Source organism: Mastigoproctus giganteus, chromosome 11 (assembly GCF_048544385.1).
Source record: "Mastigoproctus giganteus isolate SK-2022 chromosome 11, ASM4854438v1, whole genome shotgun sequence".
NCBI lineage: Eukaryota > Metazoa > Arthropoda > Arachnida > Uropygi > Thelyphonidae > Mastigoproctus > Mastigoproctus giganteus.
The window spans coordinates 146244867-146270151 of NC_143585.1; the positions used below are offsets into that span (position 1 = coordinate 146244867).

At 37.4% G+C, this 25285-nt stretch overlaps 1 protein-coding gene across 1 annotated transcript in view; it reads right to left on the minus strand.

Moving 5' to 3' along the window:
- Nucleotides 1-23531, minus strand: part of LOC150078502 (store-operated calcium entry-associated regulatory factor-like) — a 150240-nt gene extending 126709 nt beyond the window's left edge. Inside the window, exons 1-2 of the mRNA XM_090384289.1 lie at nt 23209-23531; nt 4529-4713 (exon numbers count right to left, since the gene is read on the minus strand). Coding sequence (XP_090240415.1) covers nt 4529-4713; nt 23209-23299 — 276 coding nt within the window. The 5' untranslated portion in view covers nt 23300-23531. The remainder of the gene's footprint in view (nt 1-4528; nt 4714-23208) is intronic.
- Nucleotides 23532-25285: the final 1754 nt, after the last annotated feature.

Consider the following 25285-nt stretch of genomic DNA (forward strand, 5'->3'; position numbering starts at 1 on the left):
CTCAACAACCCACAAACTCACACACCTACATACATACATACACTTGCTGGCCTTAGTTGGAAGTTGGGGCAGGGGACCAGGTGTTCCCTGACTCCCAACTGCAAAGTCACCAGGTGCTGGCACTCAACAACCCACAAACTCACACACCTACATACATACATACACTTGCTGGCCTTGGCCAGCAAGTGTATGTATGTATGTATGTAGGTGTGTGAGTTTGTGGGTTGAAAAGATATGGAATATCTTTTTTATTTTCGAGGATTTCGTTAAAAACGAAGTGTTTACCAGTTTAACTACGTGAATAAAGTAAATGTACCAGATTTTGTAAAGAAAGAAAGGAAATTAAGTGAGTTTTTTCGAGCACAATTCACCCGTATGCTTTCCTATGGGAATCCTCCCTATGCTTTACTATGGGAATGAAATACCATGTCGATTCACTTACTTCATGTGAAGGATTTCTATAAAACCACGTGTTTCCATCTATATCTGCGTGAATTAAGTAAACTAGCCCCTTTTTTTAAAGAAAGACCTGAAATTAAATGAGTTTTTTCCAGAAAAATCACTCCAATGCTTTACTATGGGAATATGACCTCATATGGAATATCTTTTTTATTTTCAAGGATTTCGTGAAAAATGAAGTGTTTTCTATTAAATCTTGGTTAGATACATTAATTGGCTAATTTTTGTCGAGAAATAAACACCTTGGGACTCCCAGGCTTGTCTGATAGCCCCAGTAAGAGTTTCAGCTAAAAAGTAGTCCCTAGCATGCCTCCTCGTGACCAAAGTTGGAAGTCGGGGCAGGGGACCAGGTGTTCCCTGACTCCCAACTGCAAAGTCACCAGGTGCTGGCACTCAACAACCCACAAACTCACACACCTACATATACTTGCTGACCTTGGCCTTATGCCTTTTCAAATGCTACAGCTGAATATAGGGGGAATCCTGGAGACCGTGATTAAAACAAACACACTTTGACGTCGTTCATCCTCCAGTACTGGTTTGGTTGTGCCGGTATTCATTGTTCTTTGTAGTTGGTAGCTCACATCCTGCTTGATTTATTCCAGGATTACAGACGCTATCAGGTTCTTCATGATAATGGTCCATCTCTGGTCTTATATTCACTGTCCGTTTCTACTTGATGTATAGTTTCATCCTGTACATTGTTTTGTGTCTTTAGCTTTGTTACTTCATAGCATGCTCGCATGATGAACGTATTTATTTCAATGCTCAACTTCATGTGTTGGCTGCTTCTTCTATCCTGGGTTGTCACTAATGCAGTTAAGCAGGAAGCACTTCCAGTTGTTGTTGTTTGTTATTTGGTTTTTAGGAGCATTAGCAACTAAGGCCATACTGCTCCGGGGATATGCAGTGGTCATTCCCTGACCTTTCCGCATCCTCCGTATTTGATGGTGATGGGCTCGAACCCCACTCTAATCAAGAAGCGTGTGCTATGCACTACTGCTCCTTCCCACCTGGCTAGGGAGACGCCTGCACTTCTAGTTGCTTAGCTGGATGGTCTTGCCCTTCAGTTGTGATAGCCATATGGGAGACAGTGCCACCTGCTCCACTGTCATCCACAGGAGACAGTCTCTGACTTTTTGAACTGACCACTCTGCCAAAGGCCTGGTTGTGTGTGACGTTACTGTGTGCCACACTCTATGCAGTATGTTGAAAATGGAGCAGACCTGTTTAGCTTTGGCTTTTGTGTCAAGTAGTAGGTAGTTATTGGGAGCAATACCAGATGGTGCTACTATCTGCCTCAGTCATCGGTTTGACCCTGGGGAGGCATGTCTAGTTCACTTTTTTTTTATTATTTTTTTTTTTATTTGATGCGGGATTCGAACTCAGTCAAAGATATTGGTGGTCTAGCATGATAACCACTGGGCTATCCGCGCACATTGTTATTATTATTTTATTTTTAGCTAACAGAGCAAAAGGGTGTGGTTAACTTGCACTATATAACTAATATTAATACCTTTTGAAAATAAAATGGTGAAATTTTAACTTTTCAATTTGCCCTTTGATAAGTGGAATGGAAATTCAAATTAGGATTTAATTCCAAGCAATTTCAGAGCATATGCTTCAAGCTATGGAAAAGGAATAAAACTAATGTACATTTAGTCCAGTCGCATCAGATTGTACATATCCATATAAAAGCAAAGTTTGCATAAAGTGTCATAATACAATATCTCATATTGTGAATCCCTTCATAATGAGTTTTTCCACTTGTACACTTTGAATCAGGAAACTTTCCCAAGCACAGAAGTATATTCTCAGCTGTGTACTACCATCCATATTGCACTGTATCAGAACTGTTGTCTTCTCATCAGTGGGTGAGTTGGTACCCTCAGCATAGGAGCTGACAATCCAGTTGTGATTTAATTGCACAATATAAGAAATAACAAAAGATGTAAGAAGTTTTAACTTCTAAACAATTTTAATCAAATGCTTCAAGCTACAAAAAAAGGTGCTAAAACGTTCTCTCTCTCTGAAACAATGCTGTCTAGGTGGTGGCACTGAAGAAAGAATAAGTAACATTGTTCTCTACTTGGGAAGAGTTACTCATTTTAAGTGCACAAGTACAGCAACTGGTTATGAAGAGATTCACAATATGAGATGGTGTACAATGATGCCATTGTATTTCTGTTTATACTCCGGGACGACCAAACAGTCAGAGGAGTTAACAAGATAGACAGAATACAAGAAACAGAACTGTATTCAGCAGTCACGGGCTTGAACCCCGGTCACTCAAGGCACGTGTACTTATTGCACCCGCGCGCCTGACCACTAGGCTACGGCAGCCTTGCCAATGTATACAAACTTCGTTTGCTTTTATATTGCTTCATAAAATCTGATACTATTGTATGCATCTGTATGATAATTAAGATTTAATTTCAGTATGTAAGTATCAATTATATACAAGTGTATATTTGATATATAAGTATACACACAAATGTGAATATCACTGATTTGGGACTTCTCATTTAATATTCATTTAATAGTCTCATCTGTTACTGAAGTGATAACAGGAAGTACCATCTTAAAAAAAGAAAATGTCTCTAGCAGATTAGCATAGGCACATGATGCAAGAAAGCAAGCTTATACAGCATTAGCCAAGAAAAAAAAAAAAAAAAAAAAAATCCCTTCCCATTTCACTGATCCATTCATTCCAAATGTTTTAGTTCTGCATTGAATTTATTTAATGCTACCAACTTCCACAACAACAGATGGAAGTTTGTTCCAGCAATCAATTACTCGCTGGCTAAAGGCAAACTTCCACACATATTTTCTACAAATGTCTTTCCTCAGTTTGAATCTATGCCCCCTCAGGTTTGTAATCTGAGCAAGAACCCCATCAGCACTGAGCCTGCTCAATCCATTCAAGGCCTTATACACCTCAATCAGATCGCAGGTGACTAGTCTCCCAGAAGCTGCAATTTGAAGAACTTAAGCCTTTCTTCATAAGAGCATCCCTTTGTTCCCTTCACCAGTCTTGTTGTCCTTCTCTGTACTCATTCTAGCAACTCTACATCCTTCCTAAAATGAGGCTTCCAGACTTGTACACAGTACTCAAGGTGTGGCCTGACCTTATACAAAGGAATAATCACCTCCTTATCCCTGCTCGTAAAATTCCTGTATATCATTGACAAGACCCCATGACGTACTCTGGCAGCCTGTCTGCACTGCTCAGAAAACTTCATATCTGATTGAACAATTACCCCAGGTCTCTTTCATTCTCCACTACCCTGAATGTAACACCTCGTAGCTGGTACATTTCTGTGGGGTTACTGCTACCCATATGCAGCACTTTGCATTTGTCAACATTAAACTTCAGTTGCCACTTCTCAGCCCATCTACCGAACTTTTTCAGATCCTGTTGCAGCAGCATACTGCCATTACTGTTATTAACAACCCTGCCAACCGTTGCATCATCTGCAAACTTTGACGTTAAGCTTGATATACCTTCATCAATATCATTGATAAATATACAAAATAACAATGTGCCCAAAACCGAACCATGAGGGACACAAACAAATAACATTAGTCCACATAGAGCAGTACCCATTGATTACCACTCTGTCTTCTCCCACTGAACCATCCTGTTAACTTGCCCTTAATGCCATACTGCTCCAATTTGTACAGTAGTCTTCCATGTGCAACAGTATCAAAAGTTTTCCTGAAATCCAAGCATATGATATCAAAATAATTTTTTTCATCCAGTTCCTTTGTGACCACATCATAGTATCCAATCAGATTGGTCAGATAAGACTTCCCCTTGACAAACCCATGCTGTCTGAATTACACAATATCAGATAGTCTCTTTAAAAAAAAAAAAAAAAAAAAAAAAAAAGCTATTCTGATCTGAAAAGTTACAATCACTAAGTTAAAACATTTACATCCCAAGCTTTTATTATAAATTTTTTTTTTTTTTTTTCAGAAATAAAACTGACCATCTCATTCTCCACTCTAAAAACAGTATAAAATTTTATAATTATACTATGTATTATTAACAAAAACTATTTTATACCTGGATATCATAACCATCACTACCTCTATTATAACACTGTACTATTTCAGGAATAAATGCTGTGCATCCAGCTGAACCTCCAACGCACTGAAGTTGAGGAACTGGCAAGGTTCGCCGACCTGCTGTCATTCGACCTTGATATAAAGTCAAGGATGCAATATCTTTCAGTTTTATTTTGCTGTACTCTAAAAGAAGATAATTTCAAGAAAAAAAATAAAAAAATCAATAATGATATATTTACAATTTTATAATACAGTGCAACCTCTTTACAGCATAATTTCAAATATACTGTCCCCCAAAATGAATTATGGAAAAAAAAAAAAAAAAAAAGCAATGTGTTCAAAGAACTAGCAATTTCATACTGGAAACTGGAAAACGTGAATGCCATATATACATACATATCTACTGTACATCCTACTACAGTATTTCCAAGAGGGGAAATTTCCTAAAAAATTTGCTGTATATTCACTTCAATATATTCAGTATTCAGTTGTAGAGTAATTTTTTGAAAAAGGACTCGTCAGAGACTAATTACTGTTGACACCCAGCTTTTCCCCTCAGCTAGAGATGCAATCAAAGAGCATATCAGGAATATTAATTACAAACTACCTTTTGAGGGGGATACGGCTAATGTTCGTCAAGTGCATTACATTAGTTATAAAAGTAAATTTTTGTAAACAACAGCATATAAAATCCTTTCTTCCACTAAAAATTACACTTAAAATAGTAAACACTACTAAAGGCTAAACTAGACAAAAATATGCATGAATTGACAATGGGTTTATGGAGAAATCAAGTGACTTCACTTCGGCACTACAATAGGCCAGACAGTTCGGTTTTTATTTAGTTTTCTCAAAACATTGTAAATTCTAGGGCATGCATCAGAAATAAATATACACCAAAAATTAATAAAATTAGTAGGGCTGAAGTAATGGCCACCAAGAGAAAAAAAAATTATACAGTTGAAGAAAAGTCAATAAAAATTTAGGACAGAAAACCTCAGATACATAGAAAACTCACTAGACATAAGTTAGTGCACTGCATCAAATCTGTATGTAGTAAGCCAACCGAAGTTGATTACAAGGCATAATTTTATTTACATCTCACATTCTCAATGTCTTCATGAGTTGCCTGTTTGCTATACTTCAAGTAAGTAATGCTTCCCCAATAGAGAAGACTACTGTTACTTATTCTCACTGTGAAGGCAGTCACAATATGAGATGTAAATAAAATGATGCTATGTAATCAACATTGGTTGTTTACTACAGTGGTCTCAAACTGGCAGCCCGCAGGCTGCATCTGGCCCCCCCGAATACATTTCAATTATGTATTTGTTAAATACGGTGCTTATAGTTTTAGAGACAGAGATATGGACTGAGCTTATGTGCACGACTGCTATTGAAGGAAAAAGAGATAGAATGAATGGTTGGGGCTTTGTCTTTGTCACTGTATGCTTGTATGCCATGCCACGTGACTGGGGTAAGGTGGGAGAACTTCCCATGTCGGTAAAAGCAGTAAATTTAGTTTGCCAGCCGACAGTTGGTGGCGCTTCAGTATTCTGGTGTTTCCGATTTTTTCTATTGAGTTGGTACTTCTGATATATATTTACCTTGAGTCAGTCACTAGTTGGTTAGCTGGATGCACAGCTGCGCAGTTCATATTGCTATATAGATGGAGACAAACTAACGTATGGCTTATAAAACCTGTTTATTTGTGCTTGTTAGATCTACAATGTAGATCTAACGATAAACGATAGGTATTGATATAATATAGATTCTACATTATATCAATACCTATTGTTTAGAATTGTGCATAACTTTTGAGTGTTGCATTCATACGAAAATTCATCTTGTTAAATTAAAGTTGTAAATAAAATTATGATAGTGATTTTAATTAAGAGATTAAACTGCAAGCCATGTCTTTAACAAAGGGTAAAAGAAAAGTGTACGAAGAAGGATGTGTTTTTTTTAAGATAAATGGGAAATTATGTACTTTTATGGTGTTGTGCGCAATAAAATTGTATGTTTTATTTGTAATAAGGGAATATCAGTTCCAAAAGAATACAATTTACGTCTCCATTAAGAAACAAATCATGAAGAAAAATTTGAATTGTTGGAAGGCAAATTGAGGGAAGAAAAGTTAGTTTCTGAAATCTAGCTTACAATGACAACAAATTTTTTTTTACTGAAGCAAATAAATCCAGTGAAGCAACAGTTCACGCAAGTTTTGCTCTCGCACACATCACTGCAAAACGATCAAAACCATTTACTGATGGCGATTTCCTTAAAGACTGTTTGATTAATCTGCTGAACTTCTTGATATACAGGAATTTTTCAGGTCAATGATATACAGGAATTTTTCTAGCATGGAAAAGGAGGTGATTGTCCCTCTGTATAAGGCAATGGTCAGGCCACACTTAGAATACTGCGTACAGGTCTAGAGGCCACATTTTAGGAAGGATGTAGATTTGTTTGAACATGTACAGAGAAGGGCAACAAGATTGGTGAGGGGAATGAGGTTATGTTATTTGGTTTTTAGGAGCATTAGCAACTAAGGCCATATTGCTCCGGGGATATGCGGTGGTCATTCCCTGACCTTTCCGCATCCTCCGTATTTGGTGGTCACGGGCTCGAAACCCGGTCTAATCAAGAAGCGTGTGCTAAGCACTGCTGCTCCTGGCCACCTAGCTACGGAGGCGAATAAAGGGATCCTCTTACCAAGAGAGGCTTATGTTCTGCAAATTGCAGTGGCTGGAGACTAGGCATCTGCGAGGTGATCTGATTGAGGTGTATAAGGCCTTGAATGGGTTGAGCATGCTGAACGAACATAAGGGAGCATAAATTCAAATTGAGGAAAGACAGATATAGAATAGATGTGCGGAAATTTTTCCTTTAGCCAGCAGGTGGTTAATTGCTGGAACAAACTTCCATCTGTCGTTGTGAAGTTGATAGATTTAATAAATTTAAGGAGGAACTGGACAAACATTTAGAGGGAATTGTTTTGTAAATTTTTTTTTTTGGCTGATGCTGCCTAAGCTCATAACACTTGCTTTCTTGCACCACATGCCACTACTACTACTACTATTTCCAGGACAGACATTTTCAGCCGCTTTTATCATGCATTCCTTAACCACGGCACCTTCACTGAAAGATTTGGAATGTTTTGCCAGTAAATAGCTGATTTCATAACTGGATTTTGCTACCGATTCAATGCCTTCATTAATTTTTGTAATTACATTTTGCTGCTTATGAAGAGTTCTTTGTATCCTTTAATTTTTCTTCTCTTAATTTACCCTTGAAGCAGGAAAATTTTTCTTTGTGAATTGTATCATCACGTCGTTTAACGTTGTACTCTTTTATGACACTAATCAATTTATTGCAAATAATAAACACAATTTTACCTTTTATCTCTGTGCAAAAGTAACTCAATTCCGATCTTTCTAGGAATTGTCTAACCTCATCAATAATCTTTCAAAAGCGACATCACAATGGAATCAAGTGTATATAAGAGCCATAACACAAAACTGTTTGCTTACTGACTTGATTAAATAGAAATGGCAACACAAATATTAGCTCACTCGCATTACGATGCAACCGACTCGAACAGTATGAAAGCTGCAGTAAAACTAACTGTCAGCGCGCAAAACGATTGCTTAAATAGGCAATGGAAAATTCCGGAAATTGAATTATCACAGATATGAAGTTCTCAGAGCATTGTAGACTGGTTGCAAGGAGGGCCTATGGTGTCCTATCGATGATTTATCGAACAATCGCTAGTAGAGATAAGAACGTCATAATCCCATTATATAAGGCTATTGTTAGACCACACTTGGAATACTGTGTTCAAGTATGCAGACCGCACCTAAAGAAAGACATTGTTCTTCTTGAAAGGGTCCAAAGATGGGTAACTTGCCTGGTGAGATTGGCAAAAGGGCGTCCATATGAAGAAAGACTTCGAATATGTGGGTTGCAGAGCTTGGAAACTAGGCTTAATTTAATTTAGCTTAATTTTTCAGCACTCACCTCAGAGTAATCCGCTTAGTTGGTGGAAAGTTTTACCACATACATAGTGGTTATAAGATTCTAATAACTTACGGGGATTATGGATTTAAAAACTAAGTTATGGGCTTTAAAAATTTTGTTAAGAAAGGAAAGTGCACCTTCCATTCTATGGTTGCCTAATTAAAATAAATTAAATGAAGAAAGATAAATGAAGTCACTCGCGCACGAGTGACTTTCGAAATCCTTTTCTTATTATTAATGTTTTTATTCTTACTATTTAATTTATTTTTTGTTATTTTATTATTTTTTTTTCTTTTTTTTGTGGCTGGTGCAGCATAAGCCATAGGCTTTCTTGCAACATATGGCTATACTAATACTTTTTTTTTCTGGTTAGCTTGGAAAGCAACATCACGTCGGAATCATGTGCATATAAGAGTAACCATCTCTAACAGTATGAAAGCTGCAGTAAACCTAACTGTCAGCAAACAAAACGATTGCTTAAATAGGCAATAAAAAATTCTGGAAATTGCATGATCACAGAAAGCAGTGGAAAGTGGTAGAAATGCATATTTGAAATGTCATTTGCCATGGAGGAGGCATGGGCCACCAGTTTAACATCCCTGTTCTAGATGAATTTCAGGCCTTTGATCTGGGTCCAGTGGAAAACATAGCCTTTGCATATGATTTGATTCTCCTTGTAAACGAAAACACAAGAGGGGTTGTAGAGCAAAGATCAAATGCCACTGCAGCTGCAGGAGTGGGCACAAATGCACATGCTTAGGGTATCACCCGAAAAAACTAAATCCATACTTTTGAAAGGAAACCTAAGGAGACATTCTCAAATTAAAATTACTGGAAAAACCATAAAAATGGCATCAGAACTAAAATACCTAGAGGTCATTTTTGACTCAAAATTAACTTTTAATCCCCATTTGGTTCTTGGCAAAAAAAGTGAGAAACTACGCAGGCATGATTGCCATGATCAGTCAGGCTGACTGGGGACTCAAAAGAAGAACCCTGTCAATCATATACTGAGCAGTGTTCTTGCCTGTCATCACCTATGGAGCTGGTGTGTGATTTACCTGCATGGCCATAGTCAGAAACAAATTGGAGACAATTCAGAGAACATTACTTCTCACTATCACCAAGGTATATTTCATTGTGAGCACACCGGCACTGCAGGTGCTGGCTGGTACTCTCCCACTTTACTTGGAAATAGCCAAGGGGCTTCTATTACAGACTTAAGAAGGACACACCTGTAGAACTTCTGGGCATAGCCCTTGACAAAGCCAATGACATTAAGGCCAAAAGGAAAAGAATACCAAAGCTCCATGAGCAATGGCAATCAAATTGGGAGTGGGAAACTGGAGGGCTGGTTACCAAAAGGTTTCTGCTACAAGTGGCAATGGTTAGCCCAAAGCCACCAAAGTGGTTCGCCTCTGAGATTTTCCACAACATTTATACTGGCAGGTCATGGCTCCCTAAATGCAAAATTAACTGCATTAGGGTTGATAGACAACCCAAATTGTGCAGAGAGTGAAGAATGGGAAAACATTCTCTATGAATGTATAATCTATGGCATCTCCAGAACTCAATTAATAGCAGAAATTGGCCCCCTTACCAGGGATAAGAACATGATTCATAATGGAAGAGGAATACTATAAAGCTTTTACCAATTTTACTAAAAAAAGTTTTTGAAATGATAAGAAATATTCAAAAAAGGGCAATTCAGCCCCCCCCCCCCTAGCAGCCAAACAATAATCAACAGCTAAAAATGTCCATATCTCTCACCATGGCCAGAGGATAACATTTTAAACTGACAAGGCAGATGTATTCAACACCCTGAAAGAAAATTTAATGTGACTAAACTGGATACTGTGGTTCCCCCCCCCCCCAGACATATCCTGCTTTATACAGGGACCTGGGAGGCTCCACACATCTGCTGTGTAAACATGTAGGGGAGGGAGGGCAATGTACAGGCAGCCAGGAAAGCATCTTAGCTGGAAAGCACTAGTAAGTAGTAGCAAGTGAATGCGATGTACAATGAAAGAGGAATGAATGAAAGTGTGAAAGACTGAGTAATTGGGCTGGGCTCTGAATGATAAGAGTGTGAAATAGGAATTGTGATAAAAGGGAATGTGTGCTATTTTTGATAACAGAGCACTCTCTTTCACCACTGCCACCTCTCAACTCCTACCCCCATGTAGAATGGACTTCTACTCCGGGGGAGCCTCTACTGTCCCCTCCTTTCAACCAGGTGGGTGCCTTTACTACTGTCTCCCTCTTTCTATTGCCTGGCCCACCTCCTTGTGGCATTGGAAGATAAACTAGAGATTTTAGTGTGAAAACACAGACCCATTGGCTAAGTGGCTGGATGAACACAACCCCACACTAATACTACACGAACATTCACTTTTTTTTTCCCTTTTTTTTTGTTAGTTGTTGGCGCATCGGCTTCTGTGGCCATACTGCACCTCCCAAGGTGTTTGAATTTTCTACTCTGATCCAAGCCCGAGGTGGGATTTGAACCCACGACCTTTGGGTTGCCAGGCAGGCACTTTACCCACCCGGCTAGCCCGGTCGGCACGAACACTCACTAACCTAAATAAATCTGGCCTTTACAGAGTTTTTCATTCATCACATTGCCTGACATGGAGCTGGGAGAAACCACTGGAGCCACTTTACAATTAACACTAACTACTGTCTGCCTCCCACACCACACTGGCTAAGTAGTCCTGGCTCGGATGGGCAGGAGGCCATCATCCAATTTGGGGGGGGCAAATTTAACATACTCATAATCGTAATTTGCACTCTGCTTTCATTCTGGTTTTTAAGCTTTTTTTTCTTACATTTTACAGATATGATTTTTTTTTTTTTTTGTTAGATTATATGTTTTTCATTTTTTCATACATCCATCCTCTTTCTCACACCACGGGTGTATGCAATGGTATGTAGTGTAATTTACGACATAATACTTTAAGGTATTATTTGATTAAACGAATTAATTAAGATATAAAAACAGCAAAATATAAAGGTTAGTTTTAACCCACTTACAAAGTATTTAAAATTTGTGTTGTTTCTTACTCACACCCATACTTCCATTCTCTTCACTTATTACATTCCATTCTCTCTTCACTGCTACCCCATACCCCCTCAACTTACTATTTCTATTCAGTTGGGGTGCAATCCTGGCTGCCTCTCTTGCATGATCTCTCTCAAGTAAAAAAAAAAAAAAAAAAAAAAAAAAAAAAAAAAAAAAAAAAAAAAAAAGTATACTCTAATATTATATACTTAACAATAATGTACGTTTCTTATTCTCAATTTCATTCATACCTGAGTTATTCACTCCCTTTTACCAAAATTTACATTTACTCTCTCTCTTACTTCCCTGCTGGGTCACTTTCTTTCACCATAACTTCACAATTTTTACCTTCCACCAAAATTTCAGCTTCGCTCTATCACATTCATTCAGTTCCCAGGATATTCACTCAGTCCTTTCACACTCTTTCATTCATCCTTCCTTCCTTTCATTAAACATTGCATCTCCTTGCAGTCTTACTAATATTATTCAGCTAAGTTGATTCCCTGGCTGTCTGCACATCTCCCTCCCCTTCATAATTACTTAATAAGTGTGGGCAATGAGATTTGCGACGGAAATAAAGGGGTGCTCTTACCAAGAAAGGCTTCAGTTATGCAAACTGCAGCATTTGGAGACTAGGCACACTGATTCAGGTGTTTAAGAATTTGAATGGTTTGAGCATGCTCAATGCTGATAGGACTCTTCCTCTTGCTCAGATTACACACTTGAGGGGAGGGATAAATTCAAATTGAGGAAGGTTTGCAATACAGTTGAGCAGAAATTTGCCTTTAGCCAGTGAGTGGCTAATTGCTGGAACAAACTTCCGTCAATCGTTGTGGAAGTTGATAGCCTAAATAAATTCAAGGAAAAACTAGACAAAACTTTGGAGAGAATGAATAGGTAAAATGGTGTGGGTTTTTTTTTTTTTTTGGCTGACTGTATAAGCTTTCTTTCTTGCATCATATAGCACTACTAATGCTAATATCAAAAAAGTAGACTTGAGCAAATTTACAAACACCTTAGGCACCATCTTAACAAGAGTAATGCCTGAGGCTAACAACTTCATCTAAATAACCAGGTTAAAAAATTAACTGATACTATTATTAATAGCTGCTGACACCTTCAGAGGAAGAAACAGCCTCCAACCCAATGCAATTCTTGTGGCGTCCTTAGCTGGAAAATCTCTGGCAAAGGGTCAATGAGGCCGGGAAACACTTTCAGACATCCAGATCAAATAGGCAGTCAGGAGAAGTCAATGCTCAAAGAGAGTCATATAAAAACTAGAATTCAATACACTAGCCTTATTAGGCAGAAAAAGAAAGTACCTTGGCAATCACTAGTGATAATAGGGATGGTACACCACACTGTTACCAACAAGCTATCAAAAGGAGATGTAATCAATGCTACAAACACTGTAGCTAGTGAGACTCCTACCTGGAAGCAACATATTAGATGCACTGTTTCCAATTGACAACCAATCCCAAAATGCAGTACAAACCAACATCTATACCGAAAACAGTGACTATCAAAATACTGACATTGTACAGTACCACCTTTTACTGCTGAGAAATTAACTGCAGCTTTAAATGGAATTAAAGATAATAAACTCCCAGGAAACAACCTTATAGAAATATTACAAGAACTGGCCAAAAATTTCTCAGATTACCTACTACAACTCCTTAGCAACTGCTTGCAGCAGGGGATATTTCCCCTATCCTGAAACTAGCAAATATCAGATTAATTCTCAAGAACCTAGAAAAACCACCTATGGATGCAAAATCTTACAGATCCATCACCTTGTTCATGTCTTGGGCAAGGTGATGGAAAGGATGTTGCTAATCTGCTACTCATGAGTGCTAATCATGAGTGCAGGCTTACAATCTGAAAAACAGTTTGGTTTCAAACCAAGAAGCACACCAGAATATGCAATGAATTAGGTAATGAATACTGCCAGTACTACACAGGAAACCTACCTGCTTGTTACATACATTAAATTTTCTGGTGCATCTGAAGCATTCAGAAGTCCAGCATACTTCACCTCAGAATTTACATAGGTGCATACAAGACTATCTCAGTGATAGGCAAGTTTCAGTTAAGACAAGAAAGCAACGCATCACCAGAAATGTAACACAAGGATGCCCACAGGATTTATTGCTAGGCCCTGCTTCTGGACTCCAGTGCTGGAGTTTCTGGAGATGGATGACCCGATGACCTCCCTATGGTCGTGGATGTAAACTAGGGGACTGCAGTGTTCCACAAACCCCTAGGCCAAGAGGCCAGATTAACAACAGACCAACATAACCCAACACCACACAATGCAAACCATATAAAATTTCACACCTTTTCTGCTCTTTACGTAGTTTGTACTGTGTCACAACAGCTCATCGTGGAATTGGGGGGAACCCTGATGCTGCAAGACCTTGAACACTACACAGCATGTTCCTTGCAGACTCATTTAAGGTCCAATCTCCTCTCCCACTTCCAGTATGCAATTTCTGGTTCCCAAGCCAAATTAGGGCACCCATGACAGGCAAGGAAGGAGTTTGTTGGGTAAGCATGCAGTTTGTTTGCAAGTGGACAGCTTTACATAAGTGGGAACAACTGCCTCACCCAGTAAAAATCCTCATGAGTGACCATTGAATCTGGGGTGGCTTTAGCCTGCAAAAAATAAATAAATAAAATAAAAATTTTGTTTTATTTTATCTGGCCTTTATGTGGTACTGTATTTAACACAGGAGAATTAATCACACAGGTGTGGGAACTACCAGCACCACTTGACCCTAAAAACCATGTTACCATGGCACCCATAACTGATTGCCAAGTGGGCAAACTACAATCTTGTTTCAGCCATTCTCAACTTTGAGCCTTCACCAGTGTCACAGTCCAGTCCAGTCCACTCCTAGACAAGGGGTAAGGCTAATAAAAAGCAGACTGTGTAAAGCAATGTTTAGACCTCATCTATAATACTGCATACCGATTTTGAAACCTCACTTTAGTAAAGTCATTAATCTGTTGGAATGAGTGCAGAGAAGAGAAATGAGATTAGTCGGGGAAACAAATAGATATTTTTATTGAAAGATTAGAGTTCTACGAATTGCAGTCTCTAAAAACAAGGCATCTGTATGGTGACCTAATTGAAGCATATAAAGATTAAGAATGGTTATGTAAATCATATGCTGATGGCATTGTTGCCTTTGCTAATATGAAACACAAAGGAGCATAAATTTAAATTGGAAAAGGGTAGAATAAGTGGAAATTCATTCCACCAAAAAGAGTAATCAATTGTTGGAAGACTCTCACCTAATATTGTTGAGGTGAAGTGAAAATAAGCAAAGGAAGGTATTGAAAGGAATGGGCAAATTAAAAGATTTTTTTTGGCTAAAATGCAGTTAAGCTGCAGGTCTGATTACTAAAACTACATGACTTGCTGTTTGTGTCATCGAGGAGGGGGAGGTGCTTAGCTTTGATTGGAAGGTTACGTTACTGTATGTATAATTTTATGTGTTTCTTTTTGCTTTTGCATCTGGCACTTTTTTTAGTTCACTTTTCATATCATTATTTTCTTCTCGCACTTTCTTTCTTTCTTGTGGTTTTTTACCATGTGACTATTGTGTTTATCCGATTTTTTTTTTACCCGCCAGCTTAACTGCATTTTCACCTTATAACAGCAAATGTGAAATTATTGTGCTATTGTTCAGCCATCTTTGTGCTGCTCAGCTGCCCTCGGTTATTGTTATTCCATGTTCATAGTTTGCAAAAGGATGGATGTAAGATTGTAATTAAATGATGAATTGGTGCAAATTTGACAGGTTTGGAATACAAGTGTTTTCAGTGTGATGTTTGATAAAGTGTACCAGCCAGCATGTGAAGAATGATGTGGTGAGTTTTTCTGTTTTCAAGTTGTTTCTTGACAGTTTGATTTTTTTTCGCAGTAATTGTATGAGTTGTTAGTTGTATGAGTATTTGTTAGTTGTATGGGTATGAGTTGTTAGTTGTATGAGTTTGATTTTTTTCGCAGTAATTGTATGAGTTGTTCTCTTTATAGTAGTAGGGGTGTGGGGGCAGCAGCCTTTACAAAAAGTGCAAGTCTGGCAGCGGCAGCCCCCCCAAAAATAAAAAAGTCGGATGAATTCCAAATTATGGGTACACCTCTTCACCGCATTGAGAGCATGGCCAAATTCAGGATGGATTCAAGCAAAAGAAGTGCAGGTTTTTTTAAGACTTTCACTTTTGGCTGGTGAAAAAAGGTTAGGTTAGTTTATACCAGTAATTAAGGACAAATTCAAGCAAAAGAAGCTACTTCCTCCGGAGGTGTACCCATAATCTGGAGTATAATCAAAAAGTAATTTCTGCTGACATGCAAGAGCAATTCTCATTGTTAATGCTCCTGAAATCGTCTAGTAATGTACAAGCGAGAACAATCAGTGATTGCATGTGGTGGTAATTTTTGTCAGTTGTTTTTAAAAAAAATTGCCGTTTGCCATTAGTGTCATGCACAAATGGAGAGGAAAGCAGAGTGTGGGATGTGGCTTGTTTCTGCCAATCAGTGTTGATACTACTCCCCGCCTTCAGCAAAGATAAGTCATGTAGTTTCACATTTAGTCGTCAGGACCGCCGGCTCAACTGCATTTTTACCTTTTTTTGGTTGGTGCTGTATAAGATTTGCTTCCTTGTACCATACTATGAATACTAGCATTAATATTGATATTTAATTAAAGCCCTATTTATTATTATTATTATTATTATTGAAATCTAGAGCTAAGGTAAAATTAAGACATCAGGTATGCTTTTCGAGGAATCACAGATTTTAAATTCACCATTACATTTTTTAAACAATCCGAATATTCAAGCTCTTATTATTAATAAAAATCAGTTCTTTCTGGTAGCTCTAAATATCAGGTCATTAAGAAAAAATTGGTTTAACTTCTTGCAATATATAAATGCAATGAAAGAATTTATTTCATGTCAACGATAAAGTTTCTTACCTTAATCCCACCGTCTGCAAACCCAATGGAAATTACGTCTTCCATCACAGAGAACTTGACCACTCTTTCAACTTACTTGAAGATGTTTGGATTAAACCTTAACCCGTCAAAATCTGCAATAATGACTTACTCATTGAAACAGCAACCAACAATAATTCAACCTTCAGTTTTAGGTACTCTAATTCCAGTGGTTACCTGCCATAAAGATCTCGGGGTCTATTTTGATCCGAAGCTGAAATTTAATGATCACACAGAATACCTCCGGAAGCGTTTTAACACCCTACACTGGAAAGCGAAACGACACTTACTTCATTCCAACGATGCCGCAACCACTACCAGATATCTTCAAGCCACTGTTTATCCGGCTATTTTATATGCTGCTGAAATTTGGGCATCTGCGTCGCCTTCACTTCAAAAACCGGTGTTCTCATGTGAATACTGGACCCTGAAATGGGCCACAAATAAGCATCGCCGACCCCCTCAATTGAGAACAACTGACATGGCTGAGCAGCTAAATTTACCCAGGCTCCCGAGGTTAATTGACAGCAGGCGTTTAATGACTTCAGTAAAAATGTACACAGGAGTAATAAACGGCCCAAACATCTGGGATTTCTGTCAGTGGCACAATCCTATGCCATCCTTGAGGTCAGAGCCCACACTAATACTCAAATACAACCGGTTGAAACTGTGTAGTCGGTTCCTACCTGCCCAGGCACTCCCCAAAATTCAGGCACTGCTCCGTCTTGGAATCAGAAATTAGCTACCGACTACAAATACCGTCACATGCTCCTCGAGTGGATTCCATCTGTGGAACTAGGATAATTTCCTCCATATGACGTTTAGTCCTCATTTTTCATTATTATAATTTACATGTTTGTAACTCATAATTTCCATGTAACGGTATTTTTTATTTTCCATTTTGCCAATTAATTTCATTTATAATGTAAAACTCCTGGCCATGTTGCTGTGTTGAGTATTATTATCTCTTGTACATGTCCTGTACTTATTAACAGTAAAGAATTTATTTATTTATTATTTATTTATAGTTTTAACAGAGGTTAACATAAAAAGTGATGAAATTTCTAATTATAACATACAAGGTTATGACAAGGTCTATATATCGAGAGATTTGAGAAGGGATGGAGGAATAATAATATACTATAGAATATGCTTTAAGGCAGTACTGGTTTACCACTTAACACAGTCTTGTGAAAACTGCTGTGTCAAATTATTAGGAGAGGATCCAGAAAACACATTCATGATTTGTGCTTTTTATAGGCCACCATCAGATTCTATTCATTTCCTAATTGAATTAGATAACACAATTCTGCTATGGGATGACATACAGGCTGATAAGACCATACTAGTAAGAGATTTTAATATTAATTTACTAACCAATGAAACTGATGTGTCACTCAGATACTCTGCAATCTTAAACAATTATGGATTTGAACATACCTCATTTGGAATAACTAGGCAACAAAGGATGGAGGGTGACAGAACAGTAACCTCTTGTTTAGATCACCTTATAACAAATATAAAGTTGAAGTATGCTAATTCTTACATACTATTAGATCAATTTTCAGATCACAGAACATGTATACTAATAGTGGATATGTACTCAAAACAACATCCATGTGAAGATATAAAATTAACAAATGTTATGAAGAAAAATTATTTATCAACAGGTAAACTGAAACAGAACATAGATAATGTTAATACAAGAACAAGTATCTTACACAACAAATGTAAATGTCTTTTCAAATAAGATAATACAAATGATAAACAATTCGAGGTTTAATACAGAAAGAAAAGTAAACCACTCAGCTTGCAACATAAATTCTAGGAGTAGCAGGATTAAGCTTAAGAAACCTTGGATGACTAACAAAATAGAAGAATTAATGGTACAAAGGGATAAATACTTCAGGCAGTATAGAAATTGTCCATCAAAGATAGAACATTATCACAATTATAAAACACTCAGAAATAAACTGACAGATATGATTAGAAAACAAAAAAACACTTATTACAATCAACTTTTTATGGATGAGCAGATAAAAGGATAAATGGAAAATTATAAATAACCTGTTAAGTACAAGGAAGAAATTATCAAGGGGAAATCAAATTAAAACACTATTAGAACAGATTTCTGGTACAAACAAACAATATGAAGCTGCAAATAGGTTTGCCAAAGCTGTATTAGATCTCAACAGATATTACATTCATTATTGCCAAATTCCTTTAATCAACAAGATAGTCTTCCTCAGATAGTAAACTCTTGTGTAGTCTTAACTCCACAATATACTGAGATTCTTAAGATTATAGAACAGTTAAAGAACAAGAAATCTTACGGACTGTATACTGTATTACTTCACTTAGTTACTTTACTTTGGTTACTGTAATGTATTACAGTAACCGAAGTAAAGAGAAATAAAGAACAGTTTTCTTTTCTCTTGGTGGAGCTCATAGCACGGATGGTAGATTCAGGAAACTATTCTACAAATTTACTTTCATTAAAGGTAATTCGTATATATAAAAAGGGATCATCAGATTACTTTTGCAATTATAGACCAATAACAATACAGTAAGTTATAAATAAGATAATAGAAAATTATATTTTTTCCCCATATAAGCAAATATTTACATCAATATGGACTGTTAAACAACTCTATTCTCATGTCAGAAGGGCAAGAGCACACAGACATTATTACAGAATTTAGTAGACTCTTTTAACTTGCATTTAAACAACAATAACTTCATAATGATTTTATTTATAGATTTTACAAAAAGCATATGACTTAATTGATATCCCAATATTGCAACAAAAATTACTGAAATATGGTATAAGGGGAAGAATCAATCAACTCTTAGTATGTTATTTAACCAAAAGAAAAATAACAGTTGAAGTAGAAAATACAAAGGGAAAATCATATAATGTAAAGAGAGGAGTACCTCAGGGCACTTGTGCAGGGCCAATCATGTTCAACATCTATATAAATGACATATTTGTCATTTATTAATAAATAACTCCTTTATAAAAAAAATTTATGCAGATGATATAATCTTACATACAATTGGAAAGAACCTGACAAAAATAGCTAAAGATTTACAGCAGGATGTAATACATTTACAAACTTGGTTGCATGATAATAAATTAGCACTCAGCTTTGAAAAAACAAAATATTTGGTAATTAGACCTCCTCATCAAACCTTGGACATTCATCCCTCTATCAAATTACATAAACATGAATGCCTACATGATCAGAATTTCCAGCATTGCAAATGTCTAACTGTGGAAGAAGTTTCAAATCATTGTTACCTTGGGTTATGGATTAACTACAGTCTAAGTTGGGCAATGCATATAACAAATTTGTACCAAAAAAAAAAAAAAAAGAGATTTTATGTGTACTTTTTTTACTACATTAAGAATAAGTTAAATCTTAGAAGGCTTTTTGGGAGTGAAAAAAAGTCTGGCCTTTTACAAAAGTTACCTTATATTATGCATTAGTGGACTCCCAACTCAATTATTTAGTAAATGTATGGGGCATGAGCAAATATAACTGAAATAAGGGTAATAAACAACTTAATTCACAGGATTTTGAGACTTTTAAAGGGAAAAAAAAACTTTTGGAATGACCTGAATAAGAGAAGGCAATTTTTGTTGAGATACAAAATACTTTATCCAGTTCAAAAACTGAAGTTAAATTTAATTTTGAAAAATCTTAACACTATTTTTGAAGAGTCGAATCTGCAAAGGAATGTCTCACATAATTTAAGGAACCCAAAAGCAATTGTTTTGCCTCACCCTAGGGTACTAAATAGATTTGGAGATAGGAATACAATGAATACAATAAAACAACTTGTTGGCTAGTGTAGATTTCAGGATCAGGAGAAGTTATTCTAGCTCCAAATTAAAATTCTTAATAAGAAAATTTTTGATACTCAATGATACAGTAGATTAGAATTGCTATCTCTGTTTGCAGTGCAGAATGTACTTTGTGTTGTGATTTCATTATCTTTTCTGTTATATAACAAATTTGTATGCAAAAACTGTTGTAAATGAAGAATTACAACTTGTTGTAAAGAAATTTATTTTTCTTAACAAGTTCATATATTGTAAACAAATTCGCGTGATAAAAATAAATTGTATTGTATTATTAGCCATATAGTGCAAGGAAGCCTGAGGCTTATGTTGCACCAGCCAAAAAAAATTGAGTTACCCTGAGAGTGAGAGATGAAGAAGGAAATCACCAAGAAAGAGAAGAGTGATGATTTTCATCAACTCAGATCTAGTTTAAATGAAACTAAATGTAAAATTGTTTTGGGGCATGTAGTAGTAGTAGTAGTAGTAGTAGTAGTGGCATGTGATGCAAGAAAGCAAATGTATGAGCTTATGCAGCATCAGCCAAAAAAAAAAAAAAAAAAAATATCACACCATTCCCTCCAAATGCCTGTCCAGTTCCTCCTTAAATTTATTCAATCTATCAACTTCCACAATGACAAATGGAAGTTTGTTCCAGCAATTAACCACCCGCTGGCTAAAGGCAAATTTCCGCACATCTATTCTACATCTGTCCTTTCGTAATTTGAATTTATGCCCCCTTAGGTTCGTAATCTGAACAAGTGGAAGGATCCCATCAGAATTCAGCGTGCTGAACCCATTATACACCTCAATCAGATCACAGCACAGGTGCCTAGTCTCCAGCCACTGCAATTTGCAGAACTTAAGCCTCTCTTGATAAGAGGATCCCTTCATTCCCCTCACCAATCTTGTTGCCCTTCTCTGTACACACTCTAGTAAATCTACATCCTTCCTAAAATGAGGCCTCCAGACCTGTACGCAGTACTCAAGGCGTGGCCTGACCATTGCCTTATACAGAGGGATAATCACCTCCTTTTCCCCTGCTAGCAAAATTCCTATATATCATTAACAAAACCCCATGACCTGCCCTGGCAGCTTGTCTGTATTGCTCAGAAAACTTCATATCTGCCTGCACATTTACTCCCAGGTCTTTTTCATTTTCTACCACCTTAAGTGTAGTACCACGCAGTTGGTACGTTTCTCTGGGGTTACTTCTACCCATATGCAGTACTTTGCATTTGTCAAGGTTAAACTTCAGTTGCCACTTCTTGTGTCAACAGTATCACACAGTACCCTCAAAATGGTATGATTAATCGCTGATTAATTCAGAAATTGCATAATCTTTCAGGTTAATTCAGAGATTAAATAATCATACGAATAGTGGTCAAGGCAATATCTTGGTCAGTGGAATCCAATGTGTATGTGTGTTTACCATAGTGATTTTTGTTTTTAATAATGTAAGTTTGTATTCTAGTGAAATTTTTAAGTCTCTCTACATTGAAATTCATGCTGAACTCCATTTTCTGGTTACTCTTGTCTGGGCGTGGTCGTAGAAAGGAGTGATTGTTCAGTCCAGTTCTGTGATTGGATGATTATTGTGAAAGCGTTTGTTTCCAATTGTTTTGTGTCATCGAGGAGGGGGGTTGCTTAGCTTAGGTAGGGTGTCTATCCCCCCATCCCGCTGTTTTAAAATCGGAAAGAGAATTCCTGTGGAAGGATAAACACCATAGGCATGTCAACCTAAGAGGGCAAGGGGAGGGGGAAAGCAATGAGTGGCACTTGCCACTCATTCCTTCTTCCTGACTTTTAGTCAAAGTACGGAGGGGTAACCAGATTCTGGATTTTACCAAAATTCGTATCCCAATCAGATTTATTTGTCACGTTCTCAAAAACACTGACATTAGCATTAGTAGAGGCATGTGATGCAAGAAAGCAAAGCTTATACACCATCAGTCTAAAAAAAAAAAAAGATAATCCTGCACTTTGGTGTCATGAGTCACAGAAAGCCCACAAGTCCCCGCCAGCTCCAATCTGTCGCGAATCGTATTCTGACAGGCAGTTCCAACTTGCTGAGCATGTGCGGTGGTGTTTCTTGTATTCTCTCTCTATCTTGTGAACTTCTCTCACCGTTTGGTCATCCCGGAGTATAAACAGAAATTTTATTTATTTATATTTATACATAGTATGTGTAAAAAAAGCGGCCTGCGTAGCCGAGTGGAGTAGCAGACGCTCTTTGAGTGGACCGGGGTTCAAGCCCCTGACTGCTAAATACGGTCGATCTGCCAACCCGCACTGGACCAGCGTGGCAGATTATGGTCTATTTCCCTCAGCATGAATTGTTGAGGAGGCTTCCATCCTGCAGTGGGTTGATAATGGCTGCAGTTAACTTTTAACGTGTAAAAGGAATTAACATTACTGCCTATGGGAGTGTCCACTGTATCTGTGGCCAGTATATAGTCAGTTTCGCGCATGCTCAGTCAAGTTGGAACTGCCCGTCAGAATACGATTCGCACCACTTCGGAGCTAGCGGTGACTCACTATACTAACGTGCAGGATTACCAAACAGGTAAAAACATAAAATAAGCTTCCCATTTCATCCATCCATTCGCTCCAAAATGTTTGTCTAGTTTTAATAGTAATAAGGATATAACTTGCAAAGTGACATCTAAAGAATCGTATTACCACAGTTTTATTTGTCAAACGAACACGATTCGTAACCTATACAAAGAGAATGATCAAATCATAGCACTTACCCGCTGCACAAACATCAACTTTCGAAGAAATATACAGGACGATAACAAGCAAAGCCTGTAAGCCCAATTGGCTTAACATTCGAATAATCATTCTAAATCGAACGTTCAGTAAAAGCAATGTAAACAACTAAAAATAAACACAACGGTTTGGGTGGCTTTCCTAATGATACGACTGGCAATATACATGACAACAATTAGATTTAGAAGTACTAAAGTACTGTATTATCATTTTACGTAACGAATTTCCGGGTATAATGGCATTTTACGGGGGTGTATCAATGCGCCTGACGTCATTCTTACAAATCTACGTTTAGTGCACATAGAAAGATACATTTGCGAGTTAGAAATATCACCGGAGGTCACCCCCATCCCCTGGATTCGACACCGCGAACAGTGTCGAATCCAGGGGGTGGGGGTGACCTCCGGTGAAACACGACTTCAATAAATGTATTTAGTGTTTATTTTTGCTGTGTGTCAACTAATAAACACAATACGAAAAATCACATAAACTGAGTGTGGTACTTAGTTGACACACGTCAGTGGTACATGACAAAAATAAATCACTAAAATTCAAAAGACACGAAATTTTCAAAATAATTAAATGGGCAATATTTCTGGCTGCACAGATTGTAACTAAAAGCCACTATTTCAAGTGTCCGCATTTTTGTTTTATGGTTTTCAGATTCCTTTATTTTCACACTAACAATCTCTTGGTTCTTTCTACTTGTGGCTAATTCTTTGTATATCGCAAACAAGACCGCAGGCCGTGAATAGGTTCGCCTGAATTGGTTCCTAACAGATGCTATTTAATTATGAAGTGTCCCGAGGCTTTCAGGGGAAAACTAAAATGTCTGGCGAGTCTACTGCAGCCACTAATTGATCACTGCCACCTAGTGGTTCATTTAACTGCAGATTCTTAATACATGAAGAATCACTACTGATAATCATATTATAAAGAATCACTACTGATAATCAAATCATAAAGAATCACTACTGATAATCAAATCATAAAGAATCACTACTGATAATCAAATCATGTAGATTCTTAATGCATGAAGAATCATTACTGATAATCAAATCAAGAGTATTACTCCCTCTAGTTGCCTCCCGAACATGCTGAGGTAGAAAACAATCATCCAATAAATCCACAAAAGCCTTGCTACCGTGTGAGTGACCAGCCCCCAAATTCCAGTCAATATCTGGGAAATTAAAATCCCCCATTATAAGACTCTGATTTACAGACCCACTTTATTTCCCTGTACAATTTCTTATTATACTCATCAGAGTCATTAGGCCTATAGCCACTCCTACTCTCAATTTTGATCTCCCAGTGCTTATGTCACACCAAACTGACTAGACACTGCACTGTCCAGGGATGTCGACTGGCTTGACTTCCTTGGATTTTATGTGTTTCTTAACTAATAGCATAACCCCTCCTCCCTTCCTATCCTGTCTATCCTTTCTGTAGACATTAAAAGGCCTGGGTTCGAATCCCGTCGATGACGCGAGGAACTTCAATGGGCTTTTTTTATTCCGTGGCTGAGTTAGTCGGTCTCAGGCATAGATGGCAAGGTTTTTCTCTCCAGTAACGGGTTTATTCGTCCAGCAAAACAGGCAAATCAACCATGGAACATATGCAATTTACAGACACAAATACGGGTTAATGTATTTAATTACAGGCAACCCTAAAATAATAATTTGATTTTTTTTTTTTTCTGTAGACGTTGTACTCCCGAAATTCCAGTTCTGCATTCCTTATATCTGTGTGACACTACGTCTCTGATGTCCCAACAATATCCGCCTTTGATGCTTTGAGCAATACCTCAAATTTATTTACCAAACTCCTAGCATTGGTGTACACGCAAGTATACATGCACCTGTTCTTTTTCTTAGCTACCGTAACACAATCATCATTCTTCTCTTTCTTGATGCCTCTCTCTCTCTCTCTCTCTCTCTCTCTCTCTCTCTCTCTCTCTCTCTCTCTCACACACACACACAGGGGGGTAACTCGGGAATTTTTTTTTTTTTTTTTGGCTGGTGTAGCATAGGCCTCAGGCTTTCTTCTATCATGTGGCTA